General features: G+C 44.2%; 1 protein-coding gene across 7 annotated transcripts in view; it reads right to left on the bottom strand.

The window, feature by feature from the left end:
* Positions 1-3,978: 3,978 nt before the first annotated feature.
* Positions 3,979-16,352, bottom strand: part of adgrl2b.1 (adhesion G protein-coupled receptor L2b, tandem duplicate 1) — a 162,994-nt gene continuing 150,620 nt past the window's right edge. For 6 of the 7 annotated variants that reach the window (XM_089130899.1, XM_089130903.1, XM_089130901.1 and 3 more), the window contains one exon: positions 3,979-6,521. In XM_089130899.1, the coding sequence (XP_088987025.1) occupies positions 5,701-6,521 (821 nt within the window). In that variant the 3' untranslated portion in view covers positions 3,979-5,700. Of the gene's footprint in view, positions 6,522-7,821; positions 7,858-16,352 lie in introns of all 7 variants that reach the window. The other variant, XM_089130905.1, reaches the window with a different exon arrangement.

Raw genomic sequence — 16,352 nt, 5'->3', positions numbered from 1 at the left:
GGCAGGGCTTAATGTGTGTTCAGAAATGTCCCGCTCTTTCATAGAGGTGAGTTCTTCTCTAGTGTAAATATTAATGATGGTGTCAATTTCAAAAGAAATCAAGCCTGATTCAGACCCTGACAATGTTAACGATTAAGAGGATCGCCCAGAACGGATTTCATTCACAGACTTTACAAGCACCGATTTCACAGGACGTTTCAGAGCAGTATTTCTTTTGTGAGGTTTGTCTTACAAAAGTGAGTGCTACAGAAAACAAACTGTTCTCAATAAATTGTGCAGATAAACATTAGCGCTATAATGTTCAGGAACAATTTAAAATAAATAACCACTAAGTTCATCAGCCTTAGGAAGGTCAAATAAATGAGTTTTGGAAACATTGTGGAAAAAAACAGCGTCTCTTTGACAGAGACAACTCTGTCTTTTCTTTAATGCAGGCCTCGTCCCTTTTTTCTGTGTATTCTGTGGGCGGAGATTAAATGAAACTGTTGTAGTCCAAATGAGCAGCTCATCGTAATTCTTCAAAAGTGGATTCTGTTCAATAAAATATCTCTCCTTGGAGTGACTGAGCAACATTCAAAAGCAGATCTTTCTTATGCTCAAACAGCAACACTGCACACCAACTAAAGTAACAGGACCCCTTTAAAACTGTTTAATATAGTTTTTGTCTACTTTTCTACATTTCATCGACTAAGGTCTGACGATCTCTAGCAGAAAGAAACACTAAAGTTGCATATGTTTTGACATTAAAAATGACTCCTCACATTTATACTGCACACATTTTTCCCCAAAATGGAAATACTCCACAACCACATTTCTCCACACAATGATTTGATTTGGACTTGGGACACACTACGCTGATTCTCATTGGCTCTACTACTTGACTCTAATGTCTTATGAAGTGGATTGGCACTATAATACTCCTATAGGAGTAAGACAGAGAACTGGACACTGGCCCAGTTTAACCCCCAATGCACTCCTTCACAAAATGAATTGATTTACTCAGACACAACAAAACTGTGTTAAGCAAAACCCCAAAATGAGAACTGCATAAAAAGTAAAAGCTCTCTCCGAATAACAAGAAATGAGTTAGTTCTGCATCACAAGTGCTACTAATGAAACTTCTTTAAGCAAACAACACATTTCAAGATGAGCTTGATTATATCTCTCCTTCTGCAGAAATCATTCCATACGTAAAAAACAAGCTCTCACCGTCAACATTCCTGTAATCAGATGTGCATTAACACTAACGCTGTCATCATGCAGAACGGATAAGACGAGCACATTGTCAGCAGTTTTGCATCCAGCGGTTAATCTGCCATCTGCTCCACCTGAAGGGGATAATTACTCAGAAACAGGGTGAGACGGGCTGTTTTTCAGAGGAAGAATGAGGCAATATATATGCATAGAAACCCTGCAAAGCTTTTTGAAGGTGTTTAAGACTTTCATTAATCTGTTGTTGTGTCTTAAAAACATGCTGATAAAAGAGTGTCTGCTTGTTTATGGCTGTTTTACCGCGTGTCATCTGGGACGTGTGTTTGCCGGTGGATTGGTTGCTGCGGTTATACTGTCGCATTTGGCGCTCATTATTCATGAGACGAAAGTTTTATGGATGTTCCATTAATGGGCTATATGCACGCATAAGTTCCGCATTTGACGTAAGGATGCTCGTCCATTTCCGGTTGTGTAGATTAAAGCGGAGGAAAACCGGAGAAAACGGGATTATGGCAGAGTCTTCAATATTTACTGTCCTCCCGTCTTTGAAACGAAACGTACGTTTAGATGTAATTTTATATGTTTATTTAATATAATTTTAAAAAGAAGCATAAACACAACGAGGGGTGTCTGTTTTATCTGTTTTTGTGACTAACGTTTGGTTTCATTAGTATAACCATGGAGTATAAAATTCAATAAATTCTCGGTATTGCATTGGACTCTATGATCGGCGAAAGTTATCGAGCATCCTTAATCCTTCACCGGAAATAACGCCGTGCATAGAGCCCATTGGATAATTAGCAAATCCACAAAAACTAAAAACTTTGTGCCACAACTTTCAACAGTTCTCTGATATTGTTTTCCAAGTTCAAATCCAACACATTTCAGTATTGTAGGTGTTCAACAAGTAGGGGAGAGCGGGCACAGGTGACGTATTGTACTTAATCAAATATGAACTGAGTAATATTAATTACCTGCATGTAGGTACTTGCTGTAGAGTTATGGTTTTATTTAGGGTTAGTTATTTGTAATTATATGCATAATTTACTGTTTGTTAAAGTGGAGAGCAGGACACAGCCTAACACTTTTACATTCTCAGTTTGTGTAAATCCACTTACTTCAGATTTTTATTTTTTCACACGTCTTGGTCACGTTTCATGTCATTGTCATGTGTCCTGTCATGTGATTCCTTGTTTGTCATGTGATCCTGCCATGTGTCTTATAATCTGTTAATTGTTCCTAGGTGTCATTTGTCTTGTCATTACTCTACATAGTATACTTGTCATTGTATTTGAGACCTCATGTGTCTCATGTCTTGGTCAAGTTAAAGTCTTCATTTTGAGTTTTTCATGCCATGTTTTTGTTTCATGTTTTGTTTGTAATAAACTGCACTTGGGTTCTCATCCACACTTGCCTCCAATTGCACAAGTCTAGTACAATTATGTGGTTTTGTTTCATTACTGTATACTTTTTTTCTTGTTTCACTCTGAAAGAATGGAAGTGAAATGTGACAACATGCCCCATAGGTGAGGTTCATTATAACATGACCATATGACAGATTAAAATGTTATCTGATCTAATAAACTAATATATTTTGTCAATACAATTAACTTTTTCATGTAAAATAATGGCATTTTGTAATAATTAATACAAGAAACACAGCTATATTTTAATAAATGTAAACATAAAAGTATAGAACAGAATATCATATTTTGCAGTGTGACAACTTCTGCTATAGGTAAATAAATGTTCAGTGAAGTCCTCCAAAGATTTCTCAATTTTGCTGCATTTGTTTTCTCTCTATAGTGATATGGCAGCCAGTAAATAGTTTCGTCATGCTGGTGTGTGTGAAACCATCTGTGTTACAACTATCCCAGCGTTAGTTTTTCACAAAGGCATTGAGTTACATGATAAATGTCCTGATAAGAAGTCTTGTCGTTTGTGTTGTCACGCTCTCAGGATCTCACAGGCTTTGAGGAGCTTGTCTTGGGCCCAAAGGTCCTGGTGCAAAGCTGTCATGGCGGGTGCGCTCCTAAATGCTGTGTTGGTCATCTGGTCCGTCGTTTGTGTTCATGGCTTTCACAGCTCTCCCTCTTTTGCTCAGCGATTCCACATGCGGATGGAGTCTGGCAGCACGGAGACAGTCGTCTACATCAGTGGATCATCTGTCGTCTCGTGACTGAAGAGGGAAGGTGTTCAGTTCCAGTTTGAGGAAGCACACACGTACTTAAGAAGTTGTTACTCAAGGCTCAGGTGTTCTGCATTCGGCTGCATTTTGCACACACTCAAGTCTCAACACCTCAAATCTTTCACAAATGCGGTGTTGATCATTGTTCTGAATGCCATCCACATGATTTTTGACAAAAACAAGATTTTCTCAGCTTTTTTTGTATGAATGTAGCTGATATTACTTGAGTTGAACTGTATTTTCCTTTTTTAAAAAAAAAGCAATTTCTATCATATTTCAAGTAATTCAAAACCATCATGGCGAGCAGTACGCAGCTGAAGTACCTCCATAATCCATTATTTATTGGCTTTAATATATCGGCCAAATGTTCTTATTGGGCCGATAACATCACAAATGAACCTATATCAGCCGATACCGATATGGTGGCCGATATATTGCGCATCCATAAAACAATACAAAACTTGCAAATAAGTAATCGTTCAATTTCCACAGAGATCTTAATTTTTTTTTCCATTTGTCACACTTCTAACAAAATCATTTTGCAAGTGTAACGTCGCACTGAATGAGAATGACACATCTGCAAACAAGAAAAAATTCTCACATTTATTCAATATCAAACAACAGTTGAATGTACATCTGCAATGGGCTCTTAGAAAAGACTGAAGTGAATATCAACAGTGTTATCACACCTACTTCCAACCCTTTCCATTTCCATACATCATACAATAAATTATTTAGTGCCAAATAATGAGATATGTTGTTCTTAAGACATCGCGTTGACACATGAATGTTATGATCCCTGTCAAAGTCAAAGCATTTTTTTTAAGTAAAAGAAATTACATATTAGTCTAATTCAGTCCAAATTTGTGCAAGACACAGCTTCCGTTAAGCTAAAAAAATAAGGAAGCTTCTTTTTTTGTACATACATGTTGGCAAAATACAATTTCCATAACTGAACACATCAGTCACAAGTGGAGATGTGGTGATTATGGGTCTTTCTTTTACACTTGGTACTGCAAAATATATTTTCTTTAGTTGTCATTCGTACAACAGTTCTTTGTGCAATAGAGAAAATATAAGGCCTGAGTCTGGGTTATCAATTCTTTTAATTTTCTGGATCTCTCCGTTCATTCTGCATTTCCGAGAAGGGAAGATTCCCCTGCAAACTGACCAGAAGAGTTTTCAAAGTCCTACAAAAATCAGACATCGGCATGTTTCTTCTTTTTTTTTTTTTTTACATGATACTGTACAAAGCTTTTGGCAGACGTAGACGATGCCAGTCTTGACACTTTCCATTTGAGTTTGACCAGACCATCAGTTCTGGTACAAAAAAAAAAACACAACTGAGAAAGTCATTGTGCCGTTAACGAGTCCCTCTCTTCCTGTCGTTAAGAGTGTGACCGACAGGGGTGTGTGTCCTGCCGTAACTCACGCTTCATTCCCATCGCTTAGGAAGTTGCTAGTCATGACTGTTTCCCGAAACCATATTGATGCAAATTAGTCGTTCAACCACATTGGTTAATGATGTGGTGGAGATAACAACTGTTTAATGAAACTGTTTGAGAACGAGTTAACGCCGGATGTTTTGCTATAAATTACGAACATGGCATCGGAGGACTTGCGCAATAGAGCACGTTCACTCTTCAAAAACCACGCTTTACATCTCTTGACAAACTAAAAGACATAAATGTTATTTGTATGTATTCTCAGACTGATCTCATGAAGTAGCGTGTGTATGACACGCCAATTCGTATTTCCATTTTTGGCGTGCTATCAAGACGCATAATCGCCTTTCAGCGTGTTTATGAACGCTGTTGACTTAACGTTATATAAATATATGACTTACCTCAACCCCGTCCATAAACCTAACCGTCACTGAGGTTAATGGCATTTATGACTGGAGATTTGACTGCGTGTACACGCGGAATGACGCGGACGTTAATGGCGTAGACATTTACGCATACACGCGGATAGCTCAAAATGTGTAGAGATGACACGCCACCTTGAAAGTGGCGTATATGTTTACGCAAAAGTCATGATGTCATGTTGGTATTCTAAATAAAGACACAGATTGTCCTGAATGTCAGCTTGCTTGTTTTGCTCAAGATAAGGATTTATGAAAACAAGAAACTGTTCTAACCGCAGCTCAGCGATGCAGTTTGCGAATATTTGTTGGAACGATGGTTTCGGGAAACACGACTCGTCGAACTGCTGATAACGACAGGACTTGCGAGCACAGTTGGCTAACGCTGCTTTCGGGAAACACACCCCTGAACGAGAGGAACAGGGATGATCTTGTCTCAGAGGCTGGTGATTAGCTGCATCTGTCCATCGCTCGCGGGTTCGCCACAGCCCTCGCTAGCGCCTCCTCGGCTGATCTGATAGTAGGACAGCGCTCGAGTCCCGTCTCCCAGGTCAGGTAAGCTCTTGTAACAGTGTTCCTCGAGCTCACTTTGAGCGGGGCAGCCGTCGTCCCGTCCGCTGACGAGGTCCGGGGATTCAGAGGCCGAGGACGACGGAGAGTCTCTGAGATCAGGCATGCTTGTGTACAGCGAGTCCCTGTGATTCGGCGAGGGCGCGTCGTCTTCCTCCCTTCGCTCGTCCTCTTCCTCGTCTCCTTCAGACTCTCTGCTGTCCTTCTGAGGCCGGACGGGCCGCTTCTGGGCGCAGTAAAGGAGGGAGTGAGTCCGCTGGGGCAGGAGCGGGGCGTCGAGGGCGTCCCGGTCGCTCGGGTGGAGGAGGAGGAGCTCAAGCGTTTGGCTGGCGGACGCCGGGAGAGCGGGGGTGTCGGCGTCGGCATCAGCGCCTGTGACCTCAACCTCACTGGTGTTCCCGACACACCCGCCTCCGCTCACGCCGGTGTCCTGCGGAACCGGATCTCGGGGTTGGCCTTTCGAGCTGGTTTGGTTTTGCGGGAGCCTGCGAGGCCTCAGGTTGTTGTGGACCAGCTCGGAGATGATCATCTTCTCCAGGGCGGCGTCATCCAGGCATGCGGTCGGGCAGCTCAGCGCGGGGTCCTCGTAGTCGTCCTCCCGCCGGGAGTAACTGCTGGTGAAGTTGTCGCTCAGAGGGAGTGTGTCCATGGTGCTGACATCACGGCTGTTGGTCAGCGAGGGCTGGCCTGGAACGACAAACGAAACACTCAGTCAAATCAACACACATGGTGTTACTATTAAGGACATGATATCTGTCATCATCACATTCATTACATGCCAAATGCAACTAAAAATAACACAATGATACATCAAAGAGGACCTATTATGCATGTTTCTCTTTCGTGTGTAATATTGCAGTTTAATCATGAACAAGTGCAGCAAAGGTCCATCAGTGTCAGTGTTTCTGAACTCCTGAAACGCCTCCATTGTAGTCTTGAGGTTCTTCCGGGAACGATCACGTCACAATATTCCTCATTATAATAATTAATACGCAGAATGGGCGGGGCCTGGTTGAGTTAGTTTGTAGTGTGTTGAAAACAAGCGGGAACCCTCCCGGTCTCTCTTGAAACCAATACAAAAGTAACTTAAACTGCAGTTCATCGACTGGCCACTAGAGGCGGCTCCAAAAGAGACTCAATCCCATAGAACTTTACAGTCTGGTGCAAAAAGTGGTTTTGGTCAAAATTTTTCCCTTCATGGCGACTGTGAGGGGGGTAATTTGTTTTTATAACTCGTTTAAATTATATTAAGCTTTAAAGTTGTACATAATTAAGGGCGCGGCCACTTGAGTGACAGGTGGATTGCCGCTTATGTCACTACTAGCCGTTTCTCGTTAATCAACCTCGCTGCACAGTTTCAGTTATCCTGGAGTGACACGCGGCCAAGATGGCGACGGCCAGCTCCGCCCTTTTAGGGCTTCAAAAACGCTCTTCAGAAACATACGGGTGGCGTCCATTTATATATACAGTCTATGTTTGAAACTGGTGGTTATGGAAACGGGCGGGACATTTCCCGAACGCGCCAGAAGCGCTCGACCAATCACAACACACTGCTCCAGCCGACCAATCAGAGCAGAAGGAGGGGCTTCATAGAGACAGGAAGTAAACAGAGCGTTACTGACAGACTGGGAAGAGAGGAGCCGCAACAATGGAGGATATGAGGAAAATAATCAACATTCAAGCAGGAAAACTACAAAAAACGAAATCAAGACTTGGGCATTATAGGTCCTCTTTGAAAGAGTAAAGATGCATGTCACTAAACAGAGACTGTTCAAACAAAGCCTTCAATAAACTGATGTCCGTAACCGTACAGCACAGAGAGAAAGAATGTTAAAAGGCGGCCAAAGAGCCTCTTGCACAAACACAAAAAGAGCCATTATTGTAAATGAATGCCAGATGCAACGGCGAAAAGCATCCACACAAAACATGCTGTAAGTGTGTGTATTGAACTCAGGAGAAATGGAGGCATGTTTGTGCAAACACTCACATCATGTGTGTCTGCTCAGGCTAGCTGACCTGAGAACTGCCCATGTGCCGAAAGAAAAAGAGTTCTTTAGACAGTCGCAGCGAACACAGAGAAGTGAGAAATCATCCAGCAGAAAAGCTTGCAAATTACAAACGTCTGAATTCAGTCCATCAAGATCCACCACACACTTGACCAAATAAAAGTGATAAACAAATATTCAAGAATTTTAATGTTACACATCGAAAGCCAGAATCGAAATGAGTGCATTTCCCCCTAATCTAGCATTGGGATTTTATTTTTATTTACTGCAGTGAGTTTGAATTTGAACTGAATTGGCCATTCCCCACAAGCTGTTTTTTGTGATGAAACATTACATTAATTTTTCCAAAATCAATTAAAATTTTGCTTTAACCAAGCAAATTAAGAACAAATTTGCAATGATATAAATCAGGTTCAACATGATCAAAACTATTAACGCCTATAAACGTGATTATAATTTTAGTGATTTGAACTATAACCACATAATAATACACACCCTGTCCGTTAATTTATTAATGATATATTACATGTGTAGCATTTCGAACACTTGTTTTTGGAGTATTGTATTCATTAAGTAAGTAGTAAAACTTCACTTTGATCAACGATATGAATCTGAATTGTTCTGCATTAGCTCCTGAAGTGTCTTCTCCCGCTGTTCCCGCCAGTGCCAGACCTCCGCTGTGCTCTTGAGCTCGACACAACCCTGAGACGCCGTTTCAGTTCCCCCACACACACAGATGTGCTTCTATACATCATATCTATTCAATCGAACACGCCACAGAAAGTCTGGAAACATCTCAAAGATGATCCAGAGAAATGGGGTCTGTTGTTTCCTTTTCTTCTTCTTCCCAATTCAAATTACATTCAAATTCAGGTTCCCAGTTAAATGTTGAATGGCTCCCAAACAGAGTCATAAATAGTCGACAAAATATCACCAATATTTTAATTTGGCTCGAAGATTATTTCAGCTAGTGATTCCAGTAAAAGTCCATGACCGAAGTGCCATCAATAAAATGCCAAAGTGTTTAACCAATGCTATTAATCACTACATGTATTTGAAAACACTCAAACGAAGGCTTTTTTTTAGGGAACGGGTGATTTCTAAACATTTCAGCCGGCTGTAATTTGATTTGTGGATGCTGTGAACACGTTTAGCTGAAGACTCAACAAAGCGTTTATTGTTGTCTCTGCAATAATTTCTTTGTTTTTATTTTATTTATTGATCATCAGGGTTATGTAATTGGACTATTTGTGGCTTGTGTTTTTGAATAGATGTTGTCCTGCACCTCGTGACTCGGTTCTGACTTTCATTGTGTATTTTTATTTATTAGAAAGGTACATTTTGTTCCAATTTAATTCTGTATATACATTTTTTGCTTGTTTTTCGGTGTGTTTAAATTGTGCTGTACTGTGGAGAGAGTGCTCGCACAGGCAATTTAGACACCCCTATATATATATATATATATATTTTTTTTTTTCAAATGTCTTCAGTAGTGAGTGAATCTTTCAGAAGACTGAATGCAGGATGTGACCAGTGTAACAAGTTAATCAAATGAATTGAGAAATAAATGCTTTAGGCCTATATGAATGCATAAACATCTTCAGTAATAATTACAAATAGGTAGGAAATATCAACAGTGTTACTCGAGTAGTAAAAACAAATTGGTGATGAACAGAAAGTCATGCAGAGCGCAGCATAACATCAGATAGCAGGGATGTGGAAACCGTATCTGTGTTCTGCCGAGGAGAGAGCGTGAAACGGCATCAAAGGCCGAGAGGAAGGACGGGAATAAAGCAAACAAGCAGAAAACATCGTCCGAGCCAAGGTTATTTGCATTTGTTTACGGCCTGGCGGTGGGTTTAATCCAGACGAGAGCCTGGCCGGCAGATGCGGACAGAAAGCAGGGCTTCTGGGAGAAAAGCCAGGCCGATCTCTGATCGTCTGATTGTTCGCTGCGGGAGCGTACACATGCATCAGTCCACGACGGATCAGCTATTCTGCTCCTGTCTAAGAGCGAAGGTCTCGCCCCTCCTGTGGACTTCAGGAATCACGTCGAGCGTTCACACTGCAGTCAGCCCTCACACTCACACAAACACTCATAGATTTAATCGCAAGTCTAAACATCTACACTATTAGAGAGATTCAGTGGTGAGCGTTCGCATATTCTACCACTCAACTGTTGAAGTGCAGAATACAGGATTTCATTTGTAACAAAAATCTATCATTTCTCACATTATCTCAGTTTATTCACTATAGTTTAGAAAATGGTGATAAAACATGACTGTTATTTGACTGGTTTTGTTCGTCCTTCTGCTCGACGGACTCGCACATTAATTATGTTGAATATCTGTCAGCTGGTAAATTGAACTACACAATTAGATAATACCAGTTTAGATCAACCAGTGACCAAGCAATGTGAATGTTGTTTAGTGTGTGTCTGTGTGTGGAAAGAGCATTAGCAATTACAGAAAACACACTGAAGAAAACATGATCAGCTCAGAGTGTCTCAGTAATAATTTGTACATATTTTACTGACAGTCACTGTGTGAAGCATTTCTGGGTATAATATGTCACAGTTTACTTTATTTTGCCCTCCTCACTTATATAAAACAATAGTGTCCTGCACACACTAGTGAAATAATATCAAACATGATATCTGGTGTCTGAATAATGTTTGGTTTGACTGTGTATAATTTATTCAATCTGGTCTATTTAGACTGGTGAAGTTCCAGTAGATCATCACTTAACTTATACTTGAAACGGCTTAAAAAGTTGATCAAATGCAGTTGTTATATATTTGATAATGTAATATAAAATGTAAAAGCTGACTCGTCAGTGTGTCTTCTCTAGCACATCCATTGTTCTGCTACATGAAGGAGGTCTGGCATTGTCTTCTCTGCCTGTGTGGATCTGAAGCGATCAAAAGCACATCGTCTCCTTCTCATAACGCTCTCTGACATCGCTCTGCAGACACAAACCATGTCCCTCTTTCTTCTACAGAGCCGACGGTTTAAATCCATTCGTCACGGTATATGAGCTCCACAACCCCCCGCTGGAGCCACGCAGGACTCCAGGAGGAGGAAGAGCAGCGGTGTTAGCCTGAACCCTCTCGTTCTCTTCACACGCCGGCTAACATCACAGACTTTTATTTCTTCTTTTGTTAATGAAATGAATGTACTGCATTTTAGTTTTATATTTTGTATTTTTTTTAGGGGATTTTTTATACTAAAATATATTTACGATGTATTCATGATACATTTATTCACTGAATTATTTAAAGCATAGACCTGAACATTTATTTTCCAATTTAAACTGTGGGAAATCTTGAATGCTTTAGAGCAACAAACTTAAGTTTGATCTCTTCTCAAAGACGACACTTGGCAGATTGTTATTTTAAGTATTCATATTTTTATGAAAAATGCACAAAATACTATTTAAAATTTTTATATGACATATATATTTTCAAAATCACGGTTTACTCTAGATTTATAGCTTTGATTTTCTTGCAGTTTTAAACAAGTTAAAAATGTGATCTTGAACTCTTAGTAAATGAGCGTTCAGTGAGAGTGTGTTCGGCTGCAGTACCAAACGCTTCCACTAGAGGACACTCGCTCATTCATTTCCAATGCGCTGAATTCTGACCGCGAGTAGCACAAGTGGGACTCATTTTTACAAGACCATTTAACCTTTTCGAATCATGTCCATGATTTATTTATTTTTTTTGTAAAAATCTAAAAATCCTCCTAAATATAAAAGTAGCGGCAATGACACAGAGGAGCGATGTCGGTGGAACGATGATGAACGATGAAAACATTGACAGCCAATCAGAAGCCATCCCGCTTTAAAGAGCTCGAGTATTTAAAAAGACAGACGCCCAAACTGAATTGCGCGATTAGAATAAACGTAATGGTATCGTCTGCTGCTGTGAACGCTCATATCATTTATTGCTATAGTTTTCTCTATAGTTGTGAAAGGGCGATTAGTGATAGCAAAAGGAGCCAGGAGCGTCAAATAAATAAAAAAATACAACTTACCTATAGACTAGTGCTCTTTTATTTGTTATTCTACTTTTATTTAAGTTTTTTCATATTTTGAATGAGTTTTTATTATTTTTAAATTGTTAGTTTTCGTGTTAATTTCAGTTTCTAAATATTCATATTTTATTTTATTTCATCTTCATTCCAATGACCAGACATGTTTTGAACAGTTTTAGTTAACGATAAAAACTGATACAATCAGTTTGATACAAAAACTGATACAATGCCAAAGCACGCCGGACAATATAAAGCAGGAAACGATATAAAGCATGAACGTAAAGTAAAAAAAAAAAAAAAAAATCAGATTTGAAACCGTGAACTAATAAATTGGAGGTAATGGTAATGTAGAAAAAGCAAAAGTGTCATGCAGCTGAAAATCCATTTTAAAGGAAAAGCGTTGCAGTGAATTCATCATTCATTTAAATAAACAGAAATGTTTTGAATAGTTTTAGTTAACGATAAAACCCCGCTGGTAAAATGCAGGAGGCACGCCAAACACAGTAACGCAGGAAACAAAACAAGAAAGCAGAACTAAAAGCAAGAAATAATAAATATCAGTTGAAAGCGAGATTTGTGAGTGCTGAGAGGACGCGTGCTCTGGTCCCAGAGTGTGTGAGAGTCCCGAGAGGACCCAGCATGTGTTACAGTGAGTGTCCCGAGCCGACCCAGCGTGTGTTACAGTGAGTGTCCCGAGCCGACCCAGCGTGTGTTACAGTGATTGTCCCGAGCCGACCCAGCGTGTGTTACAGTGAGTGTCCCGAGCCGACCCAGCATGTTTTACAGTGAGTGTCCCGAGAGGACCCAGCGTGTGTTACAATGATTGTCCCGAGCCGACCCAGCGTGTGTTACAGTGTCCTGAGAGGACCCAGCGTGTGTTACAGTGATTGTCCCGAGCCGACCCAGCGTGTGTTACAGTGAGTGTCCCGAGAGGACCCAGCGTGTGTTACAGTGATTGTCCCGAGCCGACCCAGCGTGTGTTACAGTGAGTGTCCCGAGAGGACCCAGCGTGTGTTACAGTGATTGTCCCGAGCCGACCCAGCGTGTGTTAGTGAGTGTCCCGAGCCGACCCAGCGTGTGTTACAGTGTCCCGAGAGGACCCAGCGTGTGTTACAGTGAGTGTCCCGAGAGGACCCAGCGTGTGTTACAGTGAGTGTCCCGAGCGGACCCAGTGTGTGTTACAGTGATTGTCCCGAGAGGACCCAGCGTGTGTTACAGTGAGTGTCCAGAGAGGACCCAGCGTGTGTTACAGTGATTGTCCCGAGAGGACCCAGTATGTGTTACAGTGATTGTCCCGAGAGGACCCAGCGTGTGTTACAGTGAGTGTCCCGGGAGGACCCAGCGTGTGTTACAGTGAGTGTCCCGAGAGGACCCAGCGTGTGTTACAGTGAGTGTCCCGAGAGGACCCAGCGTGTGTTACAGTGAGTGTCCCGAGAGGACCCAGCGTGTGTTACAGTGAGTGTCCCGAGAGGACCCAGCGTGTGTTACAGTGTCCTGAGAGGACCCAGCGTGTGTTACAGTGAGTGTCCCGAGCGGACCCAGTGTGTGTTACAGTGAGTGTCCCGAGAGGACCCAGCGTGTGTTACAGTGAGTGTCCCGAGAGGACCCAGCGTGTGTTACAGTGAGTGTCCCGAGAGGACCCAGCGTGTGTTACAGTGAGTGTCCCGAGAGGACCCAGCGTGTGTTACAGTGTCCTGAGAGGACCCAGCGTGTGTTACAGTGAGTGTCCCGAGCGGACCCAGTGTGTGTTACAGTGAGTGTCCCGAGAGGACCCAGCGTGTGTTACAGTGAGTGTCCCGAGAGGACCCAGCGTGTGTTACAGTGTCCTGAGAGGACCCAGCGTGTGTTACAGTGAGTGTCCCGAGCGGACCCAGTGTGTGTTACAGTGAGTGTCCTGAGAGGACCCAGCGTGTGTTACAGTGTCCTGAGAGGACCCAGCGTGTGTTACAGTGAGTGTCCCGAGCGGACCCAGTGTGTGTTACAGTGAGTGTCCCGAGAGGACCCAGCGTGTGTTACAGTGAGTGTCCCGGGAGGACCCAGCGTGTGTTACAGTGAGTGTCCCGAGAGGACCCAGCGTGTGTTACAGTGAGTGTCCCGAGAGGACCCAGCGTGTGTTACAGTGTCCTGAGAGGACCCAGCGTGTGTTACAGTGAGTGTCCCGGGAGGACCCAGCGTGTGTTACAGTGAGTGTCCCGAGAGGACCCAGCGTGTGTTACAGTGAGTGTCCCGAGAGGACCCAGCGTGTGTTACAGTGAGTGTCCCGAGAGGACCCAGCGTGTGTTACAGTGTCCTGAGAGGACCAGCGTGTGTTACAGTGAGTGTCCCGAGCGGACCCAGCGTGTGTTACAGTGAGTGTCCCGAGAGGACCCAGCGTGTGTTACAGTGTCCTGAGAGGACCAGCGTGTGTTACAGTGAGTGTCCCGAGCCGACCCAGCGTGTGTTACAGTGAGTGTCCCGAGCCGACCCAGCGTGTGTTACAGTGAGTGTCCCGAGCCGACCCAGCATGTTTTACAGTGAGTGTCCCGAGAGGACCCAGCGTGTGTTACAATGATTGTCCCGAGCCGACCCAGCGTGTGTTACAGTGTCCTGAGAGGACCCAGCGTGTGTTACAGTGATTGTCCCGAGCCGACCCAGCGTGTGTTACAGTGAGTGTCCCGAGAGGACCCAGCGTGTGTTACAGTGATTGTCCCGAGCCGACCCAGCGTGTGTTACAGTGAGTGTCCCGAGAGGACCCAGAGTGTGTTACAGTGATTGTCCCGAGCCGACCCAGCGTGTGTTAGTGAGTGTCCCGAGCCGACCCAGCGTGTGTTACAGTGTCCCGAGAGGACCCAGCGTGTGTTACAGTGAGTGTCCCGAGAGGACCCAGCGTGTGTTACAGTGAGTGTCCCGAGCGGACCCAGTGTGTGTTACAGTGATTGTCCCGAGAGGACCCAGCGTGTGTTACAGTGAGTGTCCAGAGAGGACCCAGCGTGTGTTACAGTGATTGTCCCGAGAGGACCCAGTATGTGTTACAGTGATTGTCCCGAGAGGACCCAGCGTGTGTTACAGTGAGTGTCCCGAGAGGACCCAGAGTGTTACAGTGAGTGTCCCGAGAGGACCCAGCGTGTGTTACAGTGAGTGTCCCGAGAGGACCCAGTGTGTGTTACAGTGTCCTGAGAGGACCCAGCGTGTGTTACAGTGAGTGTCCCGAGAGGACCCAGCGTGTGTTACAGTGAGTGTCCCGAGCGGACCCAGTGTGTGTTACAGTGATTGTCCCGAGAGGACCCAGCGTGTGTTACAGTGAGTGTCCCGAGAGGACCCAGCGTGTGTTACAGTGAGTGTCCCGAGCGGACCCAGTGTGTGTTACAGTGAGTGTCCCGAGAGGACCCAGAGTGTGTTACAGTGAGTGTCCCGGGAGGACCCAGCGTGTGTTACAGTGAGTGTCCCGAGAGGACCCAGCGTGTGTTACAGTGAGTGTCCCGAGAGGACCCAGCGTGTGTTACAGTGAGTGTCCCGAGAGGACCCAGCGTGTGTTACAGTGAGTGTCCCGAGAGGACCCAGCGTGTGTTACAGTGTCCTGAGAGGACCCAGCGTGTGTTACAGTGAGTGTCCCGAGCGGACCCAGTGTGTGTTACAGTGAGTGTCCCGAGAGGACCCAGCGTGTGTTACAGTGAGTGTCCCGGGAGGACCCAGCGTGTGTTACAGTGAGTGTCCCGAGAGGACCCAGCGTGTGTTACAGTGAGTGTCCCGAGAGGACCCAGCGTGTGTTACAGTGAGTGTCCCGAGAGGACCCAGCGTGTGTTACAGTGTCCTGAGAGGACCAGCGTGTGGTACAGTGAGTGTCCCGAGCGGACCCAGTGTGTGTTACAGTGATTGTCCCGAGAGGACCCAGCGTGTGTTACAGTGAGTGTCCCGAGAGGACCCAGCGTGTGTTACAGTGAGTGTCCCGAGAGGACCCAGCATGTGTTACAGTGAGTGTCCCGAGCCGACCCAGCGTGTGTTACAGTGAGTGTCCCGAGCCGACCCAGCGTGTGTTACAGTGAGTGTCCCGAGAGGACCCAGCGTGTGTTACAGTGAGTGTCCCGAGCCGACCCAGCATGTGTTACAGTGAGTGTCCCGAGAGGACCCAGCATGTGTTACAGTGATTGTTCCGAGCCGACCCAGCGTGTGTTACAGTGTCCTGAGAGGACCCAGCGTGTGTTACAGTGATTGTCCCGAGCCGACCCAGCGTGTGTTACAGTGAGTGTCCCGAGAGGACCCAGCGTGTGTTACAGTGATTGTCCCGAGCCGACCCAGCGTGTGTTACAGTGAGTGTCCCGAGAGGACCCAGCGTGTGTTACAGTGAGTGTCCCGAGAGGACCCAGCGTGTGTTACAGTGAGTGTCCCGAGAGGACCCAGTGTGTGTTACAGTGAGTGTCCCAAGAGGACCCAGCGTGTGTTACAGTGAGTGTCCCGAGAGGACCCAGCGTGTGTTACAGTGAGTGTCCCGAGCGGACCCA

The sequence above is a fragment of the Pimephales promelas genome, chromosome 5, assembly GCF_988280905.1.
Source record: "Pimephales promelas chromosome 5, fPimPro1.hap1.1, whole genome shotgun sequence".
Taxonomy (NCBI): Eukaryota; Metazoa; Chordata; class Actinopteri; order Cypriniformes; family Leuciscidae; genus Pimephales; species Pimephales promelas.
The sequence above is the reverse complement of the archived record's forward strand: the minus strand, read 5'-3'. Positions and strand labels throughout refer to the sequence as shown.